General features: G+C 31.2%; 1 protein-coding gene across 5 annotated transcripts in view; it reads left to right on the top strand.

The window, feature by feature from the left end:
• Positions 1 to 20,840, top strand: part of LOC145247353 (ribosomal protein S6 kinase 2 beta-like) — a 291,613-nt gene that overhangs the window by 144,959 nt on the left and 125,814 nt on the right. For all 5 annotated transcript variants that reach the window (XM_080109030.1, XM_080109028.1, XM_080109029.1 and 2 more), the window contains exons 5-7: positions 9,894 to 9,974; positions 11,649 to 11,728; positions 16,440 to 16,546. In XM_080109030.1, coding sequence (XP_079965156.1) covers positions 9,894 to 9,974; positions 11,649 to 11,728; positions 16,440 to 16,546 — 268 coding nt within the window. The remainder of the gene's footprint in view (positions 1 to 9,893; positions 9,975 to 11,648; positions 11,729 to 16,439; positions 16,547 to 20,840) is intronic.

Here is a 20,840-nt window from a genome sequence, read left to right as displayed (position 1 = left end):
CATATTGTAGTCAGCCGGAAAGCAGGAAAACAGAAGGCAATTCCACAGGCGTGCAGTTCTAAGAAAGAAGCTTTGTTCATGGAATCTACGTTTAGGTTTAGGCACAGATAAAGAGTGGGGGGAATTATTGATAGTGTGTACAGCTAGACGAGTGTTTCTTGTGAAAGTTTGGCGAGGGGGGGGACCATAGATTGAAGCTCAGTCGAACACTTTCCATGAAAATAAGGATACATCATAGACAAACTCGCAACATCTCTTCTGTGAGATAGAGGTTGCAAGGAAGAGAAAAGGACATCTCCTACGAGGCTACGAAGTCTATTTTGAACTCTATCAAGGCAGGACAAGTCCTTTCTAGCAGCTCCTGCCCAGATGTGGCAACAGTATTCCATCCTTGGACGTACCTGGCTCTTATATAGATAGAGAATAGCATCAGCAGTGAGATATTTACCGGATGGAATGGAAGATCCCACCATTTTTCCAGCGGCCTTGGCAACAGATTTGATGTACGTGTTCCATTTAAGATCAGGAGTAATGGTCAAGCCCAGAAGCTTGTCAAAACTTGAGGCCTCCTGAAGATGAGAACCATTCATTTCAATTGATGCCAGATGTGGATCAGAATGTTGATGATGTAAAGAGAGAAGCTTGGTTTTAGATGCATTAAAAGTAACCAGCCACTCCTTTCCCCATTGTACTACGTGCTCAAGATCAGAGGAGAGAGAATTGGAGAGAACTTGGTCGTTTACTGTCTTAGATGTGCTACCATAAATGGTAGTGTCGTCAGCATAAATGTCTACAAAAAAAAATTATTAAGTATTCTACTTATAAAAGTCCAACAGACGTGTTTAAGGAAAAGTATGGTGATAGATTCCCCTCTCACGAACTACGAATGTGTACAATTTCGTAATCTATTTTTGCAATCAACTCGGTAGATAAATAAACATTTATGGACGAGAAAAAAAAGCTAGCATTTAATAAAACAGAAATACATAAATTAAATACTGAAATAAAATGGAGTTATTAATATTTGAATCTAAAAATAAAAAGTATGATTAAAATTGAAATCACTTATCTCAACAAAAACACGACCGTCTCCAAAATGCAAACTGTAGTGAAGAATTTAAGTTAACAGCGTTCAAAAGATTTTTTTTTTTAAATTAACCGTTAAAAGAAAAGCATGATTTTATTCTGAACTTTAGCTAGTCACGTTTTAAGAAACTTACGATATAAAAGAAAAGCATATGTTGTAAAATAAATTAACTAAAATCGATGAAATATTAAGTCAAATAAGGTAGCAAAAAGGTCAAATAAAGGAAGGTAGGAAAACAATATCACCCCTTAATCGAAAGAGGTGATATTGTTTTCCTAGTTTGTAATATAACCTTTAATCGCATAAATATTTGATGACCAGACAACAGGCTGTTTTTTTTTTTTTTAAATCTTAACAAATCTAAATATGTTATTTATTTAAACAAACTATAAAATATTTGTTTCAAAAAAAGGTTTTATAAAAAATCTAAAATGATATATTTTAGATTAATAAAATATATGCTTTGGCTTTACAAATTTCATTTGTAGAATTTTTTTTCTACATTTAAACTTGTTAATCTTGAATGTATTCTAAATTTGTTTTCGTTTTCTGTTAAGTTCCTTACTAAGATTTTTTTTTTAAAATTATTTTTGAAAAATTTACTGTTTTTTTTTTTTTTTTTTTTTTTTTCCATATTTCTTATTATTATTATGAAATTTATTCTGAAAAAAAATTTTTTTACTGCTATTTCTGTGTTTATGCACAATTTATTTTAAAAAATTATGCACAATTTATTTTTAAAAATAGTATACACAATTTACAATTTATTTTTTCCTAATTATTCGATTGGGCGAGTTGACGAACAGCCTGTTTATCTTTTGAAAAGCTATTTTATGTCTTCTTTACATCCGAGACAATTAACATTTTAATTTTAAGGGTTTTTCTTTTAATATAACAACATGAAAGTTTAGAATCAAATAAAACATGGCATAAAAGTAGTGGCTATATGGATCAATCCCTCAATTCTTACTCAAGCAATTGTGGCGTTACTTTTGAGGAAATTACATTTTTCTAATGTGTTATGTACAGAGATTATTTTTCAAATCTGTGTAAAGTAATTCTTTGAAAATAATGTCCTATTTCAAGAAATAGGAAATGAAGGATCAATCCAAATTGACGCTACTTTATGCTGTGGCATAAAATAAGAAAATTATATAAAAATATTTAATTCTTATTTTTTTAAAAATAGTAGTCGGAGTCTCTTCTAAAAAAATTATAGGAGTCTGATGTTCAAAGTCCTGGCTCCCCAGCCCTGATCGCATGCAAGAGGCTTGGGTTTAGAATCCGGAGTTTGATGTGTCCAACTTATGAGCTCAAATAAGAGTGGAACTCAAGTCTTGAGCTTCCGGTTTGTTGGCTGTCATGGCTGTTGTGAGCTGCAACATTATCTGGCTGTGGAAATAATTAAACAATAATAATAATTATAACAGTTTAATAAAATAGAAATGATCATTTTGAGGAATTAATGAACTAAAAATAGTGAATTTGTTGACCTGACATAAATCTGGCACATTTTTTCTCATAAAATTTTAACATAACTTCAAGTCACTTTTTAAATATTTTCATTATATCACTTTTATCCATAATACTATCGGTTATATTAAAAAATAATACTGTTATATTAAAAAATAATACTATCTGTTATATTAAAAAATAATACTATCTGTTATATTAAAAAATAATACTATCTGTTATATTAAAAAATAATACTATCTGTTATATTAAAAATAATACTATCTGTTATATTAAAAAATAATACTATCTGTTATATTAAAAAATAATACTATCTGTTATATTAAAAAATAATACTATCTGTTATATTAAAAAATAATACTATCTGTTATATTAAAAAATAATACTATCTGTTATATTAAAAAATAATACTATCTGTTATATTAAAAAATAATACTATCTGTTATATTAAAAAATAATACTATCTGTTATATTAAAAAATAATACTATCTGTTATATTAAAAAATAATACTATCTGTTATATTAAAAAATAATACTATCTGTTATATTAAAAAATAATACTATCTGTTATATTAAAAAATAATACTATCTGTTATATTAAAAAATAATACTATCTGTTATATTAAAAAATAATACTATCTGTTATATTAAAAAATAATACTATCTGTTATATGAAAAAATAATACTATCTGTTATATGAAAAAATAATACTATCTGTTATATTAAAAAATAATACTATCTGTTATATTAAAAAATAATACTATCTGTTATATTAAAAAATAATACTATCTGTTATATTAAAAAATAATACTATCTGTTATATTAAAAAATAATACTGTTATATTAAAAAATAATACTGTTATATTAAAAAATAATACTGTTATATTAAAAAATAATACTGTTATATTAAAAAATAATACTGTTATATTAAAAAATAATACTGTTATATTAAAAAATAATACTGTTATATTAAAAAATAATACTGTTATATTAAAAAATAATACTGTTATATTAAAAAATAATACTGTTATATTAAAAAATAATACTGTTATATTAAAAAATAATACTGTTATATTAAAAAATAATACTGTTATATTAAAAAATAATACTGTTATATTAAAAAATAATACTGTTATATTAAAAAATAATACTGTTATATTAAAAAATAATACTGTTATATTAAAAAATAATACTGTTATATTAAAAAATAATACTGTTATATTAAAAAATAATACTGTTATATTAAAAAATAATACTGTTATATTAAAAAATAATACTGTTATATTAAAAAATAATACTGTTATATTAAAAAATAATACTGTTATATTAAAAAATAATACTGTTATATTAAAAAATAATACTGTTATATTAAAAAATAATACTGTTATATTAAAAAATAATACTGTTATATTAAAAAATAATACTGTTATATTAAAAAATAATACTGTTATATTAAAAAATAATACTGTTATATTAAAAAATAATACTGTTATATTAAAAAATAATACTGTTATATTAAAAAATAATACTGTTATATTAAAAAATAATACTGTTATATTAAAAAATAATACTGTTATATTAAAAAATAATACTGTTATATTAAAAAATAATACTGTTATATTAAAAAATAATACTGTTATATTAAAAAATAATACTGTTATATTAAAAAATAATACTGTTATATTAAAAAATAATACTGTTATATTAAAAAATAATACTGTTATATTAAAAAATAATACTGTTATATTAAAAAATAATACTGTTATATTAAAAAATAATACTGTTATATTAAAAAATAATACTGTTATATTAAAAAATAATACTGTTATATTAAAAAATAATACTGTTATATTAAAAAATAATACTGTTATATTAAAAAATAATACTGTTATATTAAAAAATAATACTGTTATATTAAAAAATAATACTGTTATATTAAAAAATAATACTGTTATATTAAAAAATAATACTGTTATATTAAAAAATAATACTGTTATATTAAAAAATAATACTGTTATATTAAAAAATAATACTGTTATATTAAAAAATAATACTGTTATATTAAAAAATAATACTGTTATATTAAAAAATAATACTGTTATATTAAAAAATAATACTGTTATATTAAAAAATAATACTGTTATATTAAAAAATAATACTGTTATATTAAAAAATAATACTGTTATATTAAAAAATAATACTGTTATATTAAAAAATAATACTGTTATATTAAAAAATAATACTATCTGTTATATTAAAAAAGAAATAAGCAAAAATCAAAATAGCCTTTTTTTTCTTGCAAAAATAAAAATCCTAAAACTATTCGATCATCTTTTACCTTTCTCCTTTATTACTTAATGCTAAATATTTATATAAAATATAAATATTTAGCATTAAGAGCTTTCTGAAGATGTACAATTTAACTATATTGTGAAATGTCAAAATTTGGACGTATAGTTTAAGGTACCCAATTTTGACGTTTTTGAATCAGTCATTTCAGTAGAACATTTCAGTACCAAAAGTTTGACAGTTTCCCATCATGAATCTTTTGTAAATATCATGACATAAGACATTAAAAAATAATTTGAAAAATGATCAGTTTATGGTCGAGGCCAACTTGCCTTCTTTGACCCCTTAAATAAAAAATATGTATGGTACATTTTAGATTCAAGTACTTTAAAATAGTATATACCCCTTTCATTCCAATGACGTCTAGTGATGAACATCACAAAATTCGGCTGTACTAGGTTCCGATTGATCCCTTGTGAGAGTCACTCTGATGAAGGCTTTAGTTGTTGAAAGGTCCTGTTCAGTAAACTACTTCCTTCAAGTTGTAAAAGATCGAAAGTCAAATTGTACAGCATTGGTCGCTAATGGCTGTATCACTTGGGGAGTAAAGGTCATTTAAGCCAAGAAAGAATAACACTTTGACTTTTTAGATGACATAACAATAATTCTTTGTAGAAAAGTCATAAAGCATACCGTCTGATTTTTCACAAGTCTCAACTTAAGCCCTTGATATTTGTGTGTGGACATCACCCGTTTGTCAGTCTGGGAAATTTTCAAATTTAGTTATTAATCCTAAGGTCAGTTTCTCAGCGACGTGGCATACAGTGTGGTCATCTAGCCTAATATTGAAGGTCAGACTTTCAACAATGTGTAGTGGGAAGAAAAGCGGTCTCTCAACCCAGTGTAAAGAATCTCCCGCTCAGGCCAGCAATTGACCTCTGACCTCATCAAAACTGTTGGTCATGATCGTCTATCCTCCGGGAGGCCTTCACATGGATTCCCAGCATCTCAGTTCTGTGTCGATTCTGCTGTAAATCAGGATTTCTAACTACGAAAAAAGTTAATTTCATGGCAGTTACAAATGTTTTTACATATATACAATGTTCAGTTCGATTACACCAGAAAACCTCAAGATTTTCCCAAAATCTTAGTCTTCGTTCTCACAATGGCAGTCAGGATAGATGGAGGGGGGGGTGTCCTCCTGGAGCATGTATTTCTCTTGAGATTTGGCTTCAATCTGTCTATTTCGGCCCGGGTATTCGTTCTTATACAAAGGTGACGGGGTGGGTCTGGCGATCTGCTAAACCAATCAGGGTCCGACACGCTGCCTGGGGAATCCCCAGATCTATTTTGCGTGTGTGCATTTCAGCAATTCGTCCCTAATTTTGTGAATCTGGGGCCAAAAATGAAATCTCTTTCACACGACATCAAAGGGTCAAAACTTGTCAATTTCTCTACTCAGAAACCCAGAATGTCTGAGCTGGTGTTCCTCAGACCGCACAATTTCATTCTTCATTATTGTGACATTTCCTGTCATTGTTTTAAACAATAAAAATATCTGTCTGTTTTTTTACAAAACACAATAAACTCATCCCTTTTTATAGGTCACCTGCCACTGTCCGGAATTCAGTCAACGTTTAACGGACAATCTCCGCACATTTACCCAGCCTTACTCAGGGTTTTAGGAAATTTTAACCTTCCCAATGGGGAGTAGTATCGCTCCTCAAGATGGTCACATCATACCAGTCCAGTTGTGTCTCTCTGGCTTACTGTCTGGGATGCACAAAGCTATATTGAGAATTTGCCTGAGGAAATGATCAGCAGAATTCAACTAAATTCTCGACAACACCCTCTCATCTCTGATTACCAGCACAAATCCCAACTCTGCAGTACCATGAGTTATCAACGGGTCTTTAGATCTACCCCCTTTCTTCCTCATGGAATTTAATCTATCACTGTGACTCTGATGGGAATTTTTCCTCTCCTTTTGGGGCAGACCCCAAATTACAAATGTTTCTTTAATTTGGTTTTGAACACAATTCTCCCTTCTTCAATTCTCTATCAAAGTTTGCAATGCTAAAAAAGGGTTTGTTGGTAATTTAATTCTCTTTTATCTACAACAAGGTGTGTATGGTCGTTTTGACAAGTACTTCACCTACTTGACACACTCCTGGTCAATGGTGTTTTTTCCACTTGATATCGGTCAAATTTTGGTTTATGATAACAAAAAATAAAACTCAGCCAAATCTTCAAGATCAGATCACGTTGGATTGCCCAATATAACAACATTCGGTGAAATGTTTTCACATGCCTGTTACTTTTTTTATCAAGAATTTTATTTCTTCAGGTCCCTGGGACAAGTGAAACTAACAAGGCTTTCTCTTTATTAAATCAATTTCTTTTTATCGCCCAAAATAACTCGAAGGTTCTCTTGAAGAAACGGGACATTTCTTATCAATCCCCTTTTACAATTTCTATGATCAATTAACAGTTATAACTCTCTCCTACTTCCCATTTTCCTCCTTAACCTTTTTTTCTTTCCTTTTCTGACGTTTCTGTCTGCTCTTTTCTACCATCTGAATGTTGACATTAGTCTCTGGCACATCGACTCTTTTTAACCTGTCAACATTGTCACAGGCTATATAAATAAACTTTTGAGGTGTAAATTCCCAGATTAATACAAATCAGTGTTTGGACAATTCCTAAATTTTTTCCGATTCCAGAAAAATGTTGATTAATGATTCCAATACTAAGTACAATTTCGATTCCTATTCCCGTGGAATTGTTGTTTTGAAATATACCATTATATAATCGAAAGTTTTTTTTTTTTTTTTTTTGTAGTGAAAAAATTTGGTACAGCGAAAAAGTGGAAATACAATTATGGGAATTTCGAAAATGATTTTATTTTTTTTTCAGAAAATTTCTTTCATTAAAGAACAAATATTTTAACCATGAATTAAACATGCACCATGAAATTAATAACCATTAATTTCAGGAGTTATTTTATATATTAAAAAATATAAAGAAAAAGTAAGTTCTGATTAATTCACAAAAATACAGTAACATCAAATTTCAAGGAGAATAACATGTTTTGTTTATCTTTTGATATTCATTGTTTGTTTTATTTTCTCTTCAAAAACTCTTTAAAATTTAACATTTTTTTTAATTGCAGCTTCAATCGCTAACTGATTTTTATTCCACTTTCAAGAATATTCTTATTCCTAAATGAAATTTAAAAATAACTAAATTTTTTATTAAGTTTTTAGCCTTTTATATTCAATTATTTGACTTTAAAAAATATATTTTTAACAATAATAATGTTATTTTTTAAATCTAAATAAATTGGTTTATTTCTATATTTATTTTATATAATTATTTACTTATCGTCCTTTAATGTTTATTCTTATTTAATTTCTTAATTTACTTCTTTATTTCTATATAAAAAAGTAAATTTTTGGTAATTGTTTATTTCTATTGTTAAATAAAAGTTATTTATTGGACTTTTCAAATCGACTCCACCTTAATGCTGTTTCTGACAACCTTTTTTATTTTTTGTTAGAGGTTGGGAAACATTTACCTAGGCTCACATCATGACTGTTATACCAGGCATCGGTAAATGTCCTACAGTCCTTTAGTTGAATGGCTCTGAGTGACTAGTTAGTTTGCAAAGTTAGGGTTCAAAGGATTTTTTTTTAAAGTTAAACTTTTTTCCTTTTTTAATAAATTTTTCACATTTTTTTTGTTGTGCAAAGAAGTTCTGAAAGAAATGTTTAATTGCTTCATTCGCAGAATATTTTAATGAAATGTAAATTTCTAAAAGAAAAAAAATTAAATTCACTTACCGCATTTATTTAACAGATAGCAAAATGGTTGTTTTCTTTTGTAGTTTTCGAAAAACCTTAAGCGGAACTGTCAGTCAGCATAATATGTAGTTCTAACGTTTGGATACTTAAAAAAGCCGACCGACTCAAAGTTTTGTGAACTGATACGTGATCAGTTTCACTTTAGTTTTAGAAATATTTCCTGAAACAGCCTTCGTTCAGAAAATAGAAAGTACATATATTGTTCTATTAAAACTTTTATTGTTTAAATAATTTGACTTTGCTTGTTTTATTTTTGAAAAAATATAAAAGTTGAAAAGACATTTTTCATTTACTAATGAGATTTTTCATTGATTTACTAATGGAAGAGTGTTGGTAAAAACAAAACTGGCCAAAAGATAAGCCCCCCCCTTTTTTTTTAAGTCAGTTGGAAAAACCACTGATTTTAACATGATTTACTCACAATGAGAGCACTGTAAAATCTTTTTTTCTGTAAAGGTTAAGTATTCATCAACTTTTTCATAGACTTGATGTAGTTAGGCTGTTTTATACATAAACTTCACTCACAAATGAAAACAATGTTACCTCGCGGCTCCTAAAGTTTTACAACAGTGCAAATATAACTAATCATGGGCTTTGAAGTTTTGAAACAGACAAACAGTGCCTATGTATGTGACAAAATATGAAAACTCATTATGATAAAGATTACCTTTAAAGTAGTTAATAAAATTCTTGTACATCATATTAAATATGTTATGAAAAGTTCTATGATGTTTTTATCATAAATTTTTGACAGCATTAATCTCACTTCAAACAAACAGTTCAACTTAAAAATATAAGAGAATTGTAATGAAAGAATCTTAAATCTAAGGTATTTTTTAACGATGCAATTCGGATTCCCTCCCCCAAATACACGATTAACGATTCCGATTAATTGTCCCACCACTGATACAAATGATATCTAAAAAAACCTTACCTGGCAAATAATTTTATTCATTAGGTTATATTGTATATTTGAGAGCAGTAGTGAGATACCTTAAATAAAAAAAAAATTAGAATATAACTTCCAAAATCATTTTTGCTGGAACTTTTTGAATGGTATCTGAAGTAAGCAGTTAAAAATTTAGTTGACAAAAAATAATTGTATATAAAAATGCAACAAAATATGAAGATGAGAGGATTTTATTTTTATCCACTTTTCTATTCATTTTTTTTATTTTCAGTCCGCGATCGGCAAAGGACGAAAATGGAAAGAGATATCCTGGCTGATGTAAACCATCCGTTTATTGTGAAACTACATTATGGTGAGCTGCTTTTCTGCATTTCTCTCTGTTTCATGTAAATGTTTTGATAAAATATAGTTTTACTTTTTCAATTCATTGTTTTTCCTTTTTGCACAAAACCGGTTTCAAGTTATCATTTTTATACAGCCCCCCCAAAAATGTAAGTTTAAACTTCCTAAAAAAAATTAATTTAATGTATGACCCCCCCCCCCCCCCCGTCCTGGTTGCAGAGTCAGATGGTAAAACTCCAATTTCATCTCTGACTCCTATGTGGAAATCTATTCTGCAGATTCATATATCAGCCCCCATACCCCCACCTATTGAGCAATCATTTTATAAATACTTTTCATGTATATTATTTTTTACTTGTATGATAAATATACTCACATATACACTTAACCAGCTTTATAGAATAAGTGAAGATAACAAAGGGATAAAAAATTTACAATTAAATTTTATTATGCTATCAGTTCAAAAGAGAATATAATATTTGGGGATATGGAAACCTCTTTAGGCCATGGTATTTTGAAGCCAAATACTTATCAGAAGAAGGGATTATTATACAGAGAAGAAATTTTTTAAAAGATAATATTGCCTTCATGAAAAGAGGATCAAAGGATAAACAGGAGAAAGCTATAAAAGGCTATAGTAGCATAGGTTGCTTCTTATTGATTTAGGCCCGTTTTTTGGGGGGTGGGGTGGGGGAATAAGATTGTAATTCCGGATTGATCCTAAACTAATCCAATAATCCAATTGCCAAATTCTATTTAATTCAGGAACTGGATAACTTTCAGATTACAATTCGATTGTTATCTGATGTAATCCAGACTGACAGAATTTTCATTGATCCTGTGTGACGTCACAACCAAATCGAAAACAGCTGTTCAGACAGGATTTGCAGTGATCTGATGGACTGAAATATTTTGATGAAGTGGAAGCATAACGTACAAAATGAGATATCTCCAAAAATAAAAGCAAAACCATACAAAAACTGCTAAATTGTGCAACTGGTAAAATCAGACAAGAAAACCATGTAAAAAAATAAACTTATTGGATTTAAGGAGTTGGAGTCTGAAAAAATAAAAATTCTGATTCCAACTCCTAGTACTCTTAGAAATCCGACTCCAGCTAAAGCCTCTGACTCCCTCGACTTTGCACCACCACCCCACTATTGAATATGTTTTGATAAGGGTTGTTTTAGTCTTATTATTGCATGAACTTAGTTTGATTTTATGCTATTAGAGATTTTTTGATTAATGATGTAATTGCATATCCATGTTAAACTGACAAAGAATTTTGAAACCAAGTAAAACTATTTTCACATCTTATGAAGCATCATATATGAATATTTATGATAGAAATTAAAATTAAAGAATGATGCAATTTTAAAATGAATAAAATCTTTTACTTTTTTATATGCAGAGACTTTTGATATAAAAATACATCTTCATGCAAGACTTTTTCCTTTTCCTTATTTTCTTCTTTCGACAAAAAAAGAAAAATGGAGATTTTGTAAAGTAGGTATGCCAAAAATTAATACCCAATTAAATATTTTAATTAAAAAATAACGTTGCTTGGTTTGTGAATTCATAATTTCATGTTTCAAATACAAGTGACTATACTTCGATTTACAAAGTTGTTTTGTACTTTGAGTATTTAAAAATATTTCCCTTTTCATTTACTTTTCTACTGTAGCCTTTCAAACTGAAGGCAAACTATACCTGATATTAGAGTTCTTGAGAGGAGGTGATCTTTTTACACGATTATCAAAGGAAGTAAGTATTTATTCTTGTTTCCTTAATTTTCTGAAAATGATTTCTTTGTATTCATAACCTGTTTCTTTTAAAACTAGTATTCTCCTTACATGTTAAATACGACAAGTTATATGAAGTAATGTTTGTTTGATACTGGTTACGTATGAAATATGTCACATAATTTTTCTGTAAATTTTAAATGTTACCTTAGATTTCTTAATTTCTAGCACCTACTTCTATATTAAATAATAAAATATTTAATAATTATTAATAATAAATGCAATAATGTATTAGCATTTATTATTAGTAACTAACTGGTGCTACCAGATCAGGCTGTCTAGTAGCTTCCTGAGACAAAATGCACTTACATTAAACTTGTGTTTTTGTTTTCTATTCTCTTTTGTAAAACTTAATTATGTTCTGCAAAAACAAAAACAACAGCCCCCTACCCCTTTCCCCTTCCCCTCCTTTTTTTTTCTTTCCTTCCCTACTTCCCAACCCCTTCGGTGGGGCATTAGAATATACCGACTGTCCCCCTGCAGAGAGTAAAAGCCTCTCAAAGGGGCCATCTGTTGGCCGTGGGTGGCGACCCGTAAGGACTCGGAAAAGGATCCTGGTGGCTGAGCAACTGATATCTAGTGAAATTAAAGATGTCAGTTGCAACATTCCACTTTAGCCTCATAAAAGGCTAGACGGGCGGTCGGAGGGGTTCGATCCAATCGTTAGTTACGTCAAGCCCTAACACATCTACTTTTCTATCAATTTCCTCTAAACCGTAACAAATACAGTTCTAACCTGTACCACTATAAACTATATACATATTTTCCCCTCTTTTCCATGTGTTAGAAGGCAGTAGCTAGGGTCAAATGTGCCAAATGATTAAAGTCATGACATGGCTGTATAGTGCCGGAAGTTACCACAAATGACTTGGATTCTGTAACTAAAGGATTATGGGTGCTCATGGCTCCCATTTGGGACATGTATACTGTTTATGTAGCTCTGGCATGACAAGGCGAATGGTTTTCCCCCTTAACATGCCCCAATATTGGACTCCGAGGTGGGTGGGGAGCATAAACAATGAATTTAAAATAAATATATACATAGCCAATTATAAAAATTCCAAGCGCCAACACGTCGACTCGGATAGTTTATATAATGAATTACATTAAACATTCTCAAAATTTATTGTATTGGAGTCCACCGAAGAAACCAAAATAACGGACTTATCACCATTTATTATACATAAAATTATATCAGCATATATTACCCCCAAAAATGTAAAAATTTAAAAAATAAAACCCTACTGGTGGAAGTGGAAAGAGAAAAACATGCCACTTTTCTCCTGGGAATGAAAACTTTCCACAATATAAATATCAAAACTTATCCACACAAGAATCTGAATACATCCAAAGGCGTAGTAAAATCAAAAGACCTCTCAATGTGCACTACTGAAGATATAACAAAAGACTTTAAAAACCAAAGAGTAATAAACGTTAAAAGAATTACAATAAAAAAAGAGAATCAGACTATACATACAAACACTTAAATTATGCAGTTCGATAGACCCACTATCCCAAAAGAAATCAAAATTGGATTCAACGTTGAAAAAGTTGAACCCTTTATACCAAACCCACTTCGGTACTTTAAATGCCAAAAGTTTGGGCACCATGAGGATACATGTAGTTGATGAGCAGTGTGCGGCAGATGTGGCCAGAGAGATCCAGACCACACTGTCAATGACTGCAATCTTGATTGCAAATGTGCAAATTGTGGAGAAAACCATCCTGCTTATGCTAGAGCATGCAGAATCTGGAAGAAAGAAAAGGAAGTAGTGCTAATAAAACATACCAAAAACATTTCCTTCCTCGAAGCCAGGAAAATAGTAGATGGATACATGAAGGAAAAGACGTACTCTCAAGTCACCTCAAGTTGTATATCATGCAACATCACTAACCAAAACTCCAAATACGAAATACTAATAAGCAAATTGCTACAATTGGGACCAAACGACTGGCCCAAATTTATAAATGAAATCAGACCAATCACATCATCAAAAATTAATCATCCCATTAAATCATCAACTAATGTTACCAATAAAACAAATTCTCTTTCAATTTTCTTTCCATTTCTATCCGTTTCCTTGCATCCCCATAACATCCACAAAGATGGAAGCTTAAAGCCAACTGGGAAAAATTCAAGAATCTCTGCTCAGAACAATTGACAGAAAACAACATCGATACAATAAAAACATTTACACAAACATTAATATTAATAGGAGAAGAGTGCATTCCCAAAAAACACTATTTCAGGAAAAAAGAATAGACCATGCTTTAACAAAGAATGTAAAGAATCAATAAATCTGCAAAAAGTACCACAAAGAAAATTTTATAAAGAACCAACAAGCAATTGAATACAAATTGCATCGAGCAAAATCATGCAGAATAATAAAGAAAGCCAAAAAAGAATGCTGGCAAGAATATGTCAGCAAAATCAATGTTTCCACTAAACCAAAGACAGTTTGGGAAATGGTTAAAAAAATTTCGGGAATGCATAACCCGATACCAATTAAACATCTTTTTATTGAAAATACCAAAATAACAGAAATGATGGTTTAGAATTCTTTATTATAGTTTTTTGAAGAAGAGTTCTCTGAAAATGTTTTGGCTAATTTGTTCGCTATAGCCTTTATAGCGAACAAATCAGCCAAAACATTTTCAGAGAACTCTTCTTCAAAAAACTAACAAAGAATTCCAAACCATCAAGGAAAATATTAAAAAGTACAAGTCAAACTTCAATTCCAAAAACCTTGAAGAATATAATAAACCTTTTTCAATAAGAGAATTGGAAAATTCCATAAACAAATCACACAACACAGTCGTAGGACCAGATGAGGTCCACTATAGTTTTTTGAAAATACTTCCAAAAACTTCATTGGAACTTTTACTAAAAATCTACAATGACATCTGGATTAAAAAGAAGTTCGCAGAATCTTGGAAACACAACGATTATTCCAAATCCAAAACCAGGAAAAGATTCTTCAGATCCTGGAAATTATTGACCAATTTCACTAACAAGTTGTATGTGCAAAACATTAGAGTGAATGGTAAATCATTACCTAATTTGGTATTTAGAAACAAAGAAACTAATAACCAATGCACAGTGTGGTTATTGTAAAAATCGTTGATGCCTTGACCATTTGGTCAACTTAGAATGCTATGTCAGAGAAGCCTTCATAAGAGGGGAACACGCCACAACTGTCTTCTGATCTAGAAAAAGCTTAAGATACTACCTGAAAATTCAAAATTATGAAAGATCTATTTGACTTTGGACTTAAAGGTAGACTTCCTAAATTTATTCAAAATTTTTTAACGAACAGAACGGGAAAAGCATGCGAGAAACATTTACCTTGGTTGTGGTTACGGAAAAGCCCATTCAAATATATATATGAAATGGCAAGATGTAAACATAAATTTAAGATAACCATCCAATGTGGGATATGCCATTGTACCCTCGGTTTTGAATTTCTTTGAGAACTTTGGGCATTGCATTATCTTATGTATATGAAATGATATTCATTACCTGAACTTGGATACTAATCACTACCTTCCACTGTTTTTACTTTCATATGTAGTACGACTATGAATAGCATATTTCTTTATTAGTAACAATGCCAAACTGGCCTGTTTATCCTGCAAAAATGGGTAAAAAATTTTTTTCCTGATTTTTTTTCCCCCCCCAATAGGCACAGACAATAGAAAGCAGGACTTTCTCACTATTCATACACTGAAAATACTATTAAAGATAAAGGTTATTTAAAAAATGAAATTAATTTTTTTCAACAATAGTACTGCTCATTGAATTTTTTTTAATTTTTCACAGCGCAAATGAGCATAATACTCTTCATTTGCCAATAAACTTTAATTCTAATCAGAGATTTATATATCCCAATTTAAAGGCTTTAAAATTACTGTAAACTATGAGTTTACAACATGAACCAAGTATATTTTTTGTTCATTTTAATATGGAACAAAATATCCATTGGATTAATTTTTTTGTGGTTGTAGAAAATTCCAAAGAGGTTTTGAAAGCTAGATAGTGAATTTAATGTGTTTGATATAAATTATGTATTGGGTGGTTGGAGGGTACACGTTACTGGGTGTTAACCATTTTTTTCTTTGGAATGTTCAATTTATTTTGAAAAAATATAGCATTTTTTTTTTTTTTTTTTTTTTTTGCATTTTATACTCAATAGGTACTCTGCTATCAACATAACATAATCTACATAGATTGCAGTTTTTGTAACTTCATAACTCAGTCAGTTCATTTTTTCATTATTATTCAGGCAATTCTTTTTCAGAAATACAATTTCACCATTTAAAATCTTAAATGACTGCTCCTGATTTCTCTTAACTTTAAATTTACCTTTTTTTTGATTAACTTAGAAAAAATATGAATATTTCAAAATGTTTGATATTAATCAGATTGAAAACATTTTATGTGTACTCTGAAGTATAATTTTCAGATTAGTTGAAGCATTAACAATTTATTTGTGAAAAGAAAGTAAATTTCAAAATATAGTCTTTTTTCTATCACTGTCAATTATAAGCCACCTCCCCTCCCCCCAACCCATTATTAACTTTTCTACTGTAGTGAATATTCACACATTTTTCTTTTCAAGTCTAATATTTGTTAAATTTTTTAATCCAAGGAATTATTATGTTTATTGTTTCAGGTAATGTTTACTGAAGAAGATGTAAAATTTTATTTAGCAGAATTAGCCTTAGCTCTTGATCACTTGCATGGGCTGGGAATAGTATACAGAGATTTAAAACCAGAAAAGTAAGTATTCTTTTAGTTTTTAATTTATATTAAAGAAAATACTTAAAACTCTAAGATAGTTTATCATATAAACTAGCAGACTGCCCACCATTGCCCGGTTATAAAATACGCTTAAATATATTTTGATTAATGCAAATTTTGTATTTATTATTATATTGGACCCAATATATGGTAATGATTTAAAAAGTTAAAATGAAAAAAAAAAAAAGTCTCCTGCGCTACCACCGAGAACCAAAACGTTTAGCTTCCGATTTATTTTTGCCTCTGTCATTAATGACTGAGCTATGAAGACATGTTTGCTGCAAGGCTAAAAATTAAAAAATGAATCAATAGCTACTACGTTATACATGCATATTTGTAATGTCGGCATTCAACCTCCACCTGGCAAATTTCATTTAAAAAATTTTTTTTTTTTGTAATTTTAACACTTTTTCACCAATTTTTCCAGACTAAAACCCAAATATAAAGTTTTGCATGGATTCACATACCTTATATATAATGTTTCATGTCTGTAGACTAAAAACTCTAGGAGGAGTTTGGTAGACAAAAGTTTTTAAACAAAAATATATATGGATACATAAATATATATGGAAAGAGTTTTGTGTTTACTATAAACTTTTTACGAAAAATATTATGCAATCATGTAGAATATCTGCATGAATATAATTACACGTAATAGTTAACTAAAGATGATCATCCAATAAGAAAACCGGAAAAACTAATATGGAATTTATTAAAATGAATGTTTAAAAGAATATGCAAATTACCTAGTTCTTTTGCAAGTGAAGGCAATTCCACGACCCATATATAAGAAAATTGTATTTTCTTTTTAAATAAATACAAAAAAGGGTTTTTATTATGAATATCAATACAAAAAAGAAACCCGAATTTATAGGAGTATAGATTGTTTCTTTGTTTCATCCAAGTTATCCTCTCACCCGCTAACAGTTGCACAAAAATAGCTGCTTCTAGAATAATGAAAACGTGACATGCTTCCCAAGATTTCTCCTTTCCTAAATAGATTTTTTAAATAAATCTGTTATTGTGAGGAGTGGAAGGCTCGAAATCCTTATAAATCTTAATAACTGATCCATTAACAAGGACCCCCCCCCCCCTTTTTTTTTTCTCCAGGACTTGAATTTATTTTTCTAACAAATGTCAAGATATCACAGTTCTGAATTTTTGAGATGAGGATTAATTATTAATATTATTTGGATTCAACTGACTACTGTCCTCATCTTAAGTATTATTCTCACAGCGTTTTGGTCAATGTAAGCTCAGACTTTCTTCAGGTGTATCTTCCGTACTCGTGAATTTGCATAGAATTAGAAAGGAAAGCTGTAATATGTGGGAGACTAAAAAGTTGTGTATATATAATTACCATATATGATGGGAAAAGCATAATCATTTACTGTTACGGGACCAAGTAAACATTAATGCAAGATAATCTGAAAGTGTCTTAAAGAGGCAGCGCATATGCTGGGTGACAATCAACAAAGTAAACGTATTCATATTATTTAGATTTTTCCGACTACTGTTCTCATCTGAATGATATTTTCACAATGTTTCAGTCAGGTGTAAATAGGTGTCAAACTCGAGAACCTTTCAGTTGAACTTGGGAATCTGCACAGAATTTTGAATGGAAAACTTTATTTACTTCACGGGGGTAGCATGCTCTTGTTCCATCAGCAATGACTGGATAGAGGTCCTAAGTAATTCGCAGTTGCATTTTGGTTGTCCACACTGAGGATTGTACCTTCAATGTTCAGAAGAATATCACTTTTATAACTGAATTTTTCAAAGTACTCTGACAAGGGTCCTTATGGACAGTTGTACACCTTTTGTTGATCAAATTGAAAACTAGGGCATTCAAATTTAAAAAAAAATTTTAATCGATTTTAAAATTAAGTTTTCAATTTTATAAATAAATTTTTTTACAAACAACTGTGATGAAACGGGGAATTGGTGCGAAACACTATATTATTAGAGCTCAAAATCAAGATTGACGTGTTGTAGTCAAAGCAAATGTCTGTAATGAAAGTACAGCAAGAAAATGAGTTGACAAGGGTGAAAAAAGCATTGAAATGAAGTCACAAGGTGTAGTACTTACCAACAAAACAAATGCCCACGTGTTTGTGCCTTGTATAGGCATGCGCGGCAACAAAACTTGGGTTTTTATAAGCGGAAATCTCGAGGTTGTCAGGAATCTACAGGCGCAAGAGGAGGGATTGAGATAGTGGTATAAAAGGCAGGTCGAGTGAGAAGGTGGTTGTTGTTGTTATTGGACGTTACAGTGACGCATGCGTTAACAGGTGATTAAGAGGCTGTTTTTTTATTTTTGTTTTTTTTTGTGTGTCAAGTCGCACACCTCGGTGAAGATCATAAGCTATTTCGTTTTGTCTCTTTTCCTGGACAACTATGGCTGGGGCAAAGTTTTATTTAAAACTGATACTCGAATTCGACGGATCCACTTCTGTTGTCGACTGGGTCGAAAGGGTTGAGCTGACCTGCAACCTCTGAAGTAAAGGGGGTGCATACCGTGCTTCCCCTGAGATTGGCTGGAGGCGCCCTAAGTGTATATCAGCAACTTAGTGCCGTGGAGAAGGCTGATATTACCTGTATAAAAAATGCTTTATACAAGGCATTTGCCATGGATCCCTGCACGGCCTACGGAACATTTGCTTCTAGGAAGCTCATGCCAGGAGAAACCGTGGACGTCTTCTTCGCGGAGCTGAAGAAACTTGCAGTTCTATTTGGCAATGGAGTGTCAGAGCAAACACTGGCGTATGCGTTTGTGGCTGGCCTTCCTACCCATGTTAAGCAACTGTTGAGGGCTTCCACCAGCGTATCTGTAACGCCCATTTAACATTTGTTAGAACGCGCTCGAGCCATTATCAGAGATGAGGAGGACCTGAGGGAACCGGTTGTAATGATGGCACAGGCAGCCAAGACTAATGCTGAAAAAAGTCCCAGTTTGAGACCCACGACCAATGGGAGATGTTTCTGCTGCGGTCAGCGAGGCCATTTTGCAAGAAGTTGTACTAACAAGGGGCGGGGGCGCTCGCGCTGTTTCCAATGTGGTAGTTATGGACATTTATCCCAAAATTGTGCGGGAAATGCATCAGGAGGCAGGACGTCAGCGCCACCCTGTTCCCCAGACAAGATTTAATTGAGGCGCAACCGACAATAAATGTGTACGTGGACCAAGTGCCTTGTTCAGCTCTTCTCGACTTCGGTTGCTCACACACGAACATGAGTGCCAAGTTGTGTTGAAACTGGACAAAGCAGAACATCAAAGTAACCACAATAGGTGGCAATACACAAGCTTGCTGTGGAGCCGGAACTGTCAAAGTCCACACAAACTCTGGTGTGGCCGCAGACATTAATGTGCTGGTGATGCGAGGGGATTTGCTGGGATTCGATGTACTGTTGAGATATGATGCTATTAAGGCACTGGGGGGAGTTGTTATCGGAAGAGATGGGTCTGTGTGATTTTTGGAAACCCCAGAGTGTGCTGCAGTTCACATTGATCGACCTGATTTTAAGGTGGACTACGACCCTCACCAAAAAGCATGGACTGCATTGTGGAAGTGGACAGAAGGAAGGGCGCCAACCGAACTCAAGAATAGCGTTGCAGAGTGCTCGATACCCGACAAGTCCCGTAATGAATACGAGAAGGAACTTGAGGCATGGATCCAGGATGGATGGCTGATCCCCTACCCCAACAAGCTGGGACCACCCAAGGGTCTGACTCCCTTAATGGCGGTAGTCTAGCATAACAAATCCAAAGTTCGTCCGGTGCTGGACTATCGTGAACTCAATAGATACATTGAGACGTACACTGCCGATGCTGATGTGTGCACCAGCAAGCTGAGAGAATGGCGCCAGAAGGGCTCCAATGTGTCTATAGTAGACTTGCGGAAGGCTTATTTGCAGGTGCGAGTGGATGAGACATTGTGGCCGTTCCAGACAGTGTGATTCCGGGGTCAGAGATACTGCCAGGAAAAGACCACTGAGGACGAACATCGGCCTATATTGATGATGTGTACGTCAATGAAGATATACAATCTGCGTCGCACGTCAGAGAAAAGTTAGCTCAATTCGGGTTGGAGTGCAAGGATCCCGAACGTCTGAGGGATGGAGCACGGGTATTAGGATTGGACATTTGCGAGAAAGATGGTACCTTACGATGGAGGCGTGGCAGTGAGATTCCAAACATCCCTGACGTTATTACGCGGCGGACTATTTTTTCCTTGTGTGGGAAACTTATTGGTCACTTATCAGCGTGTGGCTG

This window comes from Euprymna scolopes, chromosome 25 (assembly GCF_053919585.1).
Source record: "Euprymna scolopes isolate OS-2025 chromosome 25, ASM5391958v1, whole genome shotgun sequence".
Taxonomy (NCBI): domain Eukaryota; kingdom Metazoa; phylum Mollusca; class Cephalopoda; order Sepiida; family Sepiolidae; genus Euprymna; species Euprymna scolopes.
Note: the sequence above shows the minus strand (reverse complement) of the source record. Positions and strands in the feature narration are given on the sequence as shown.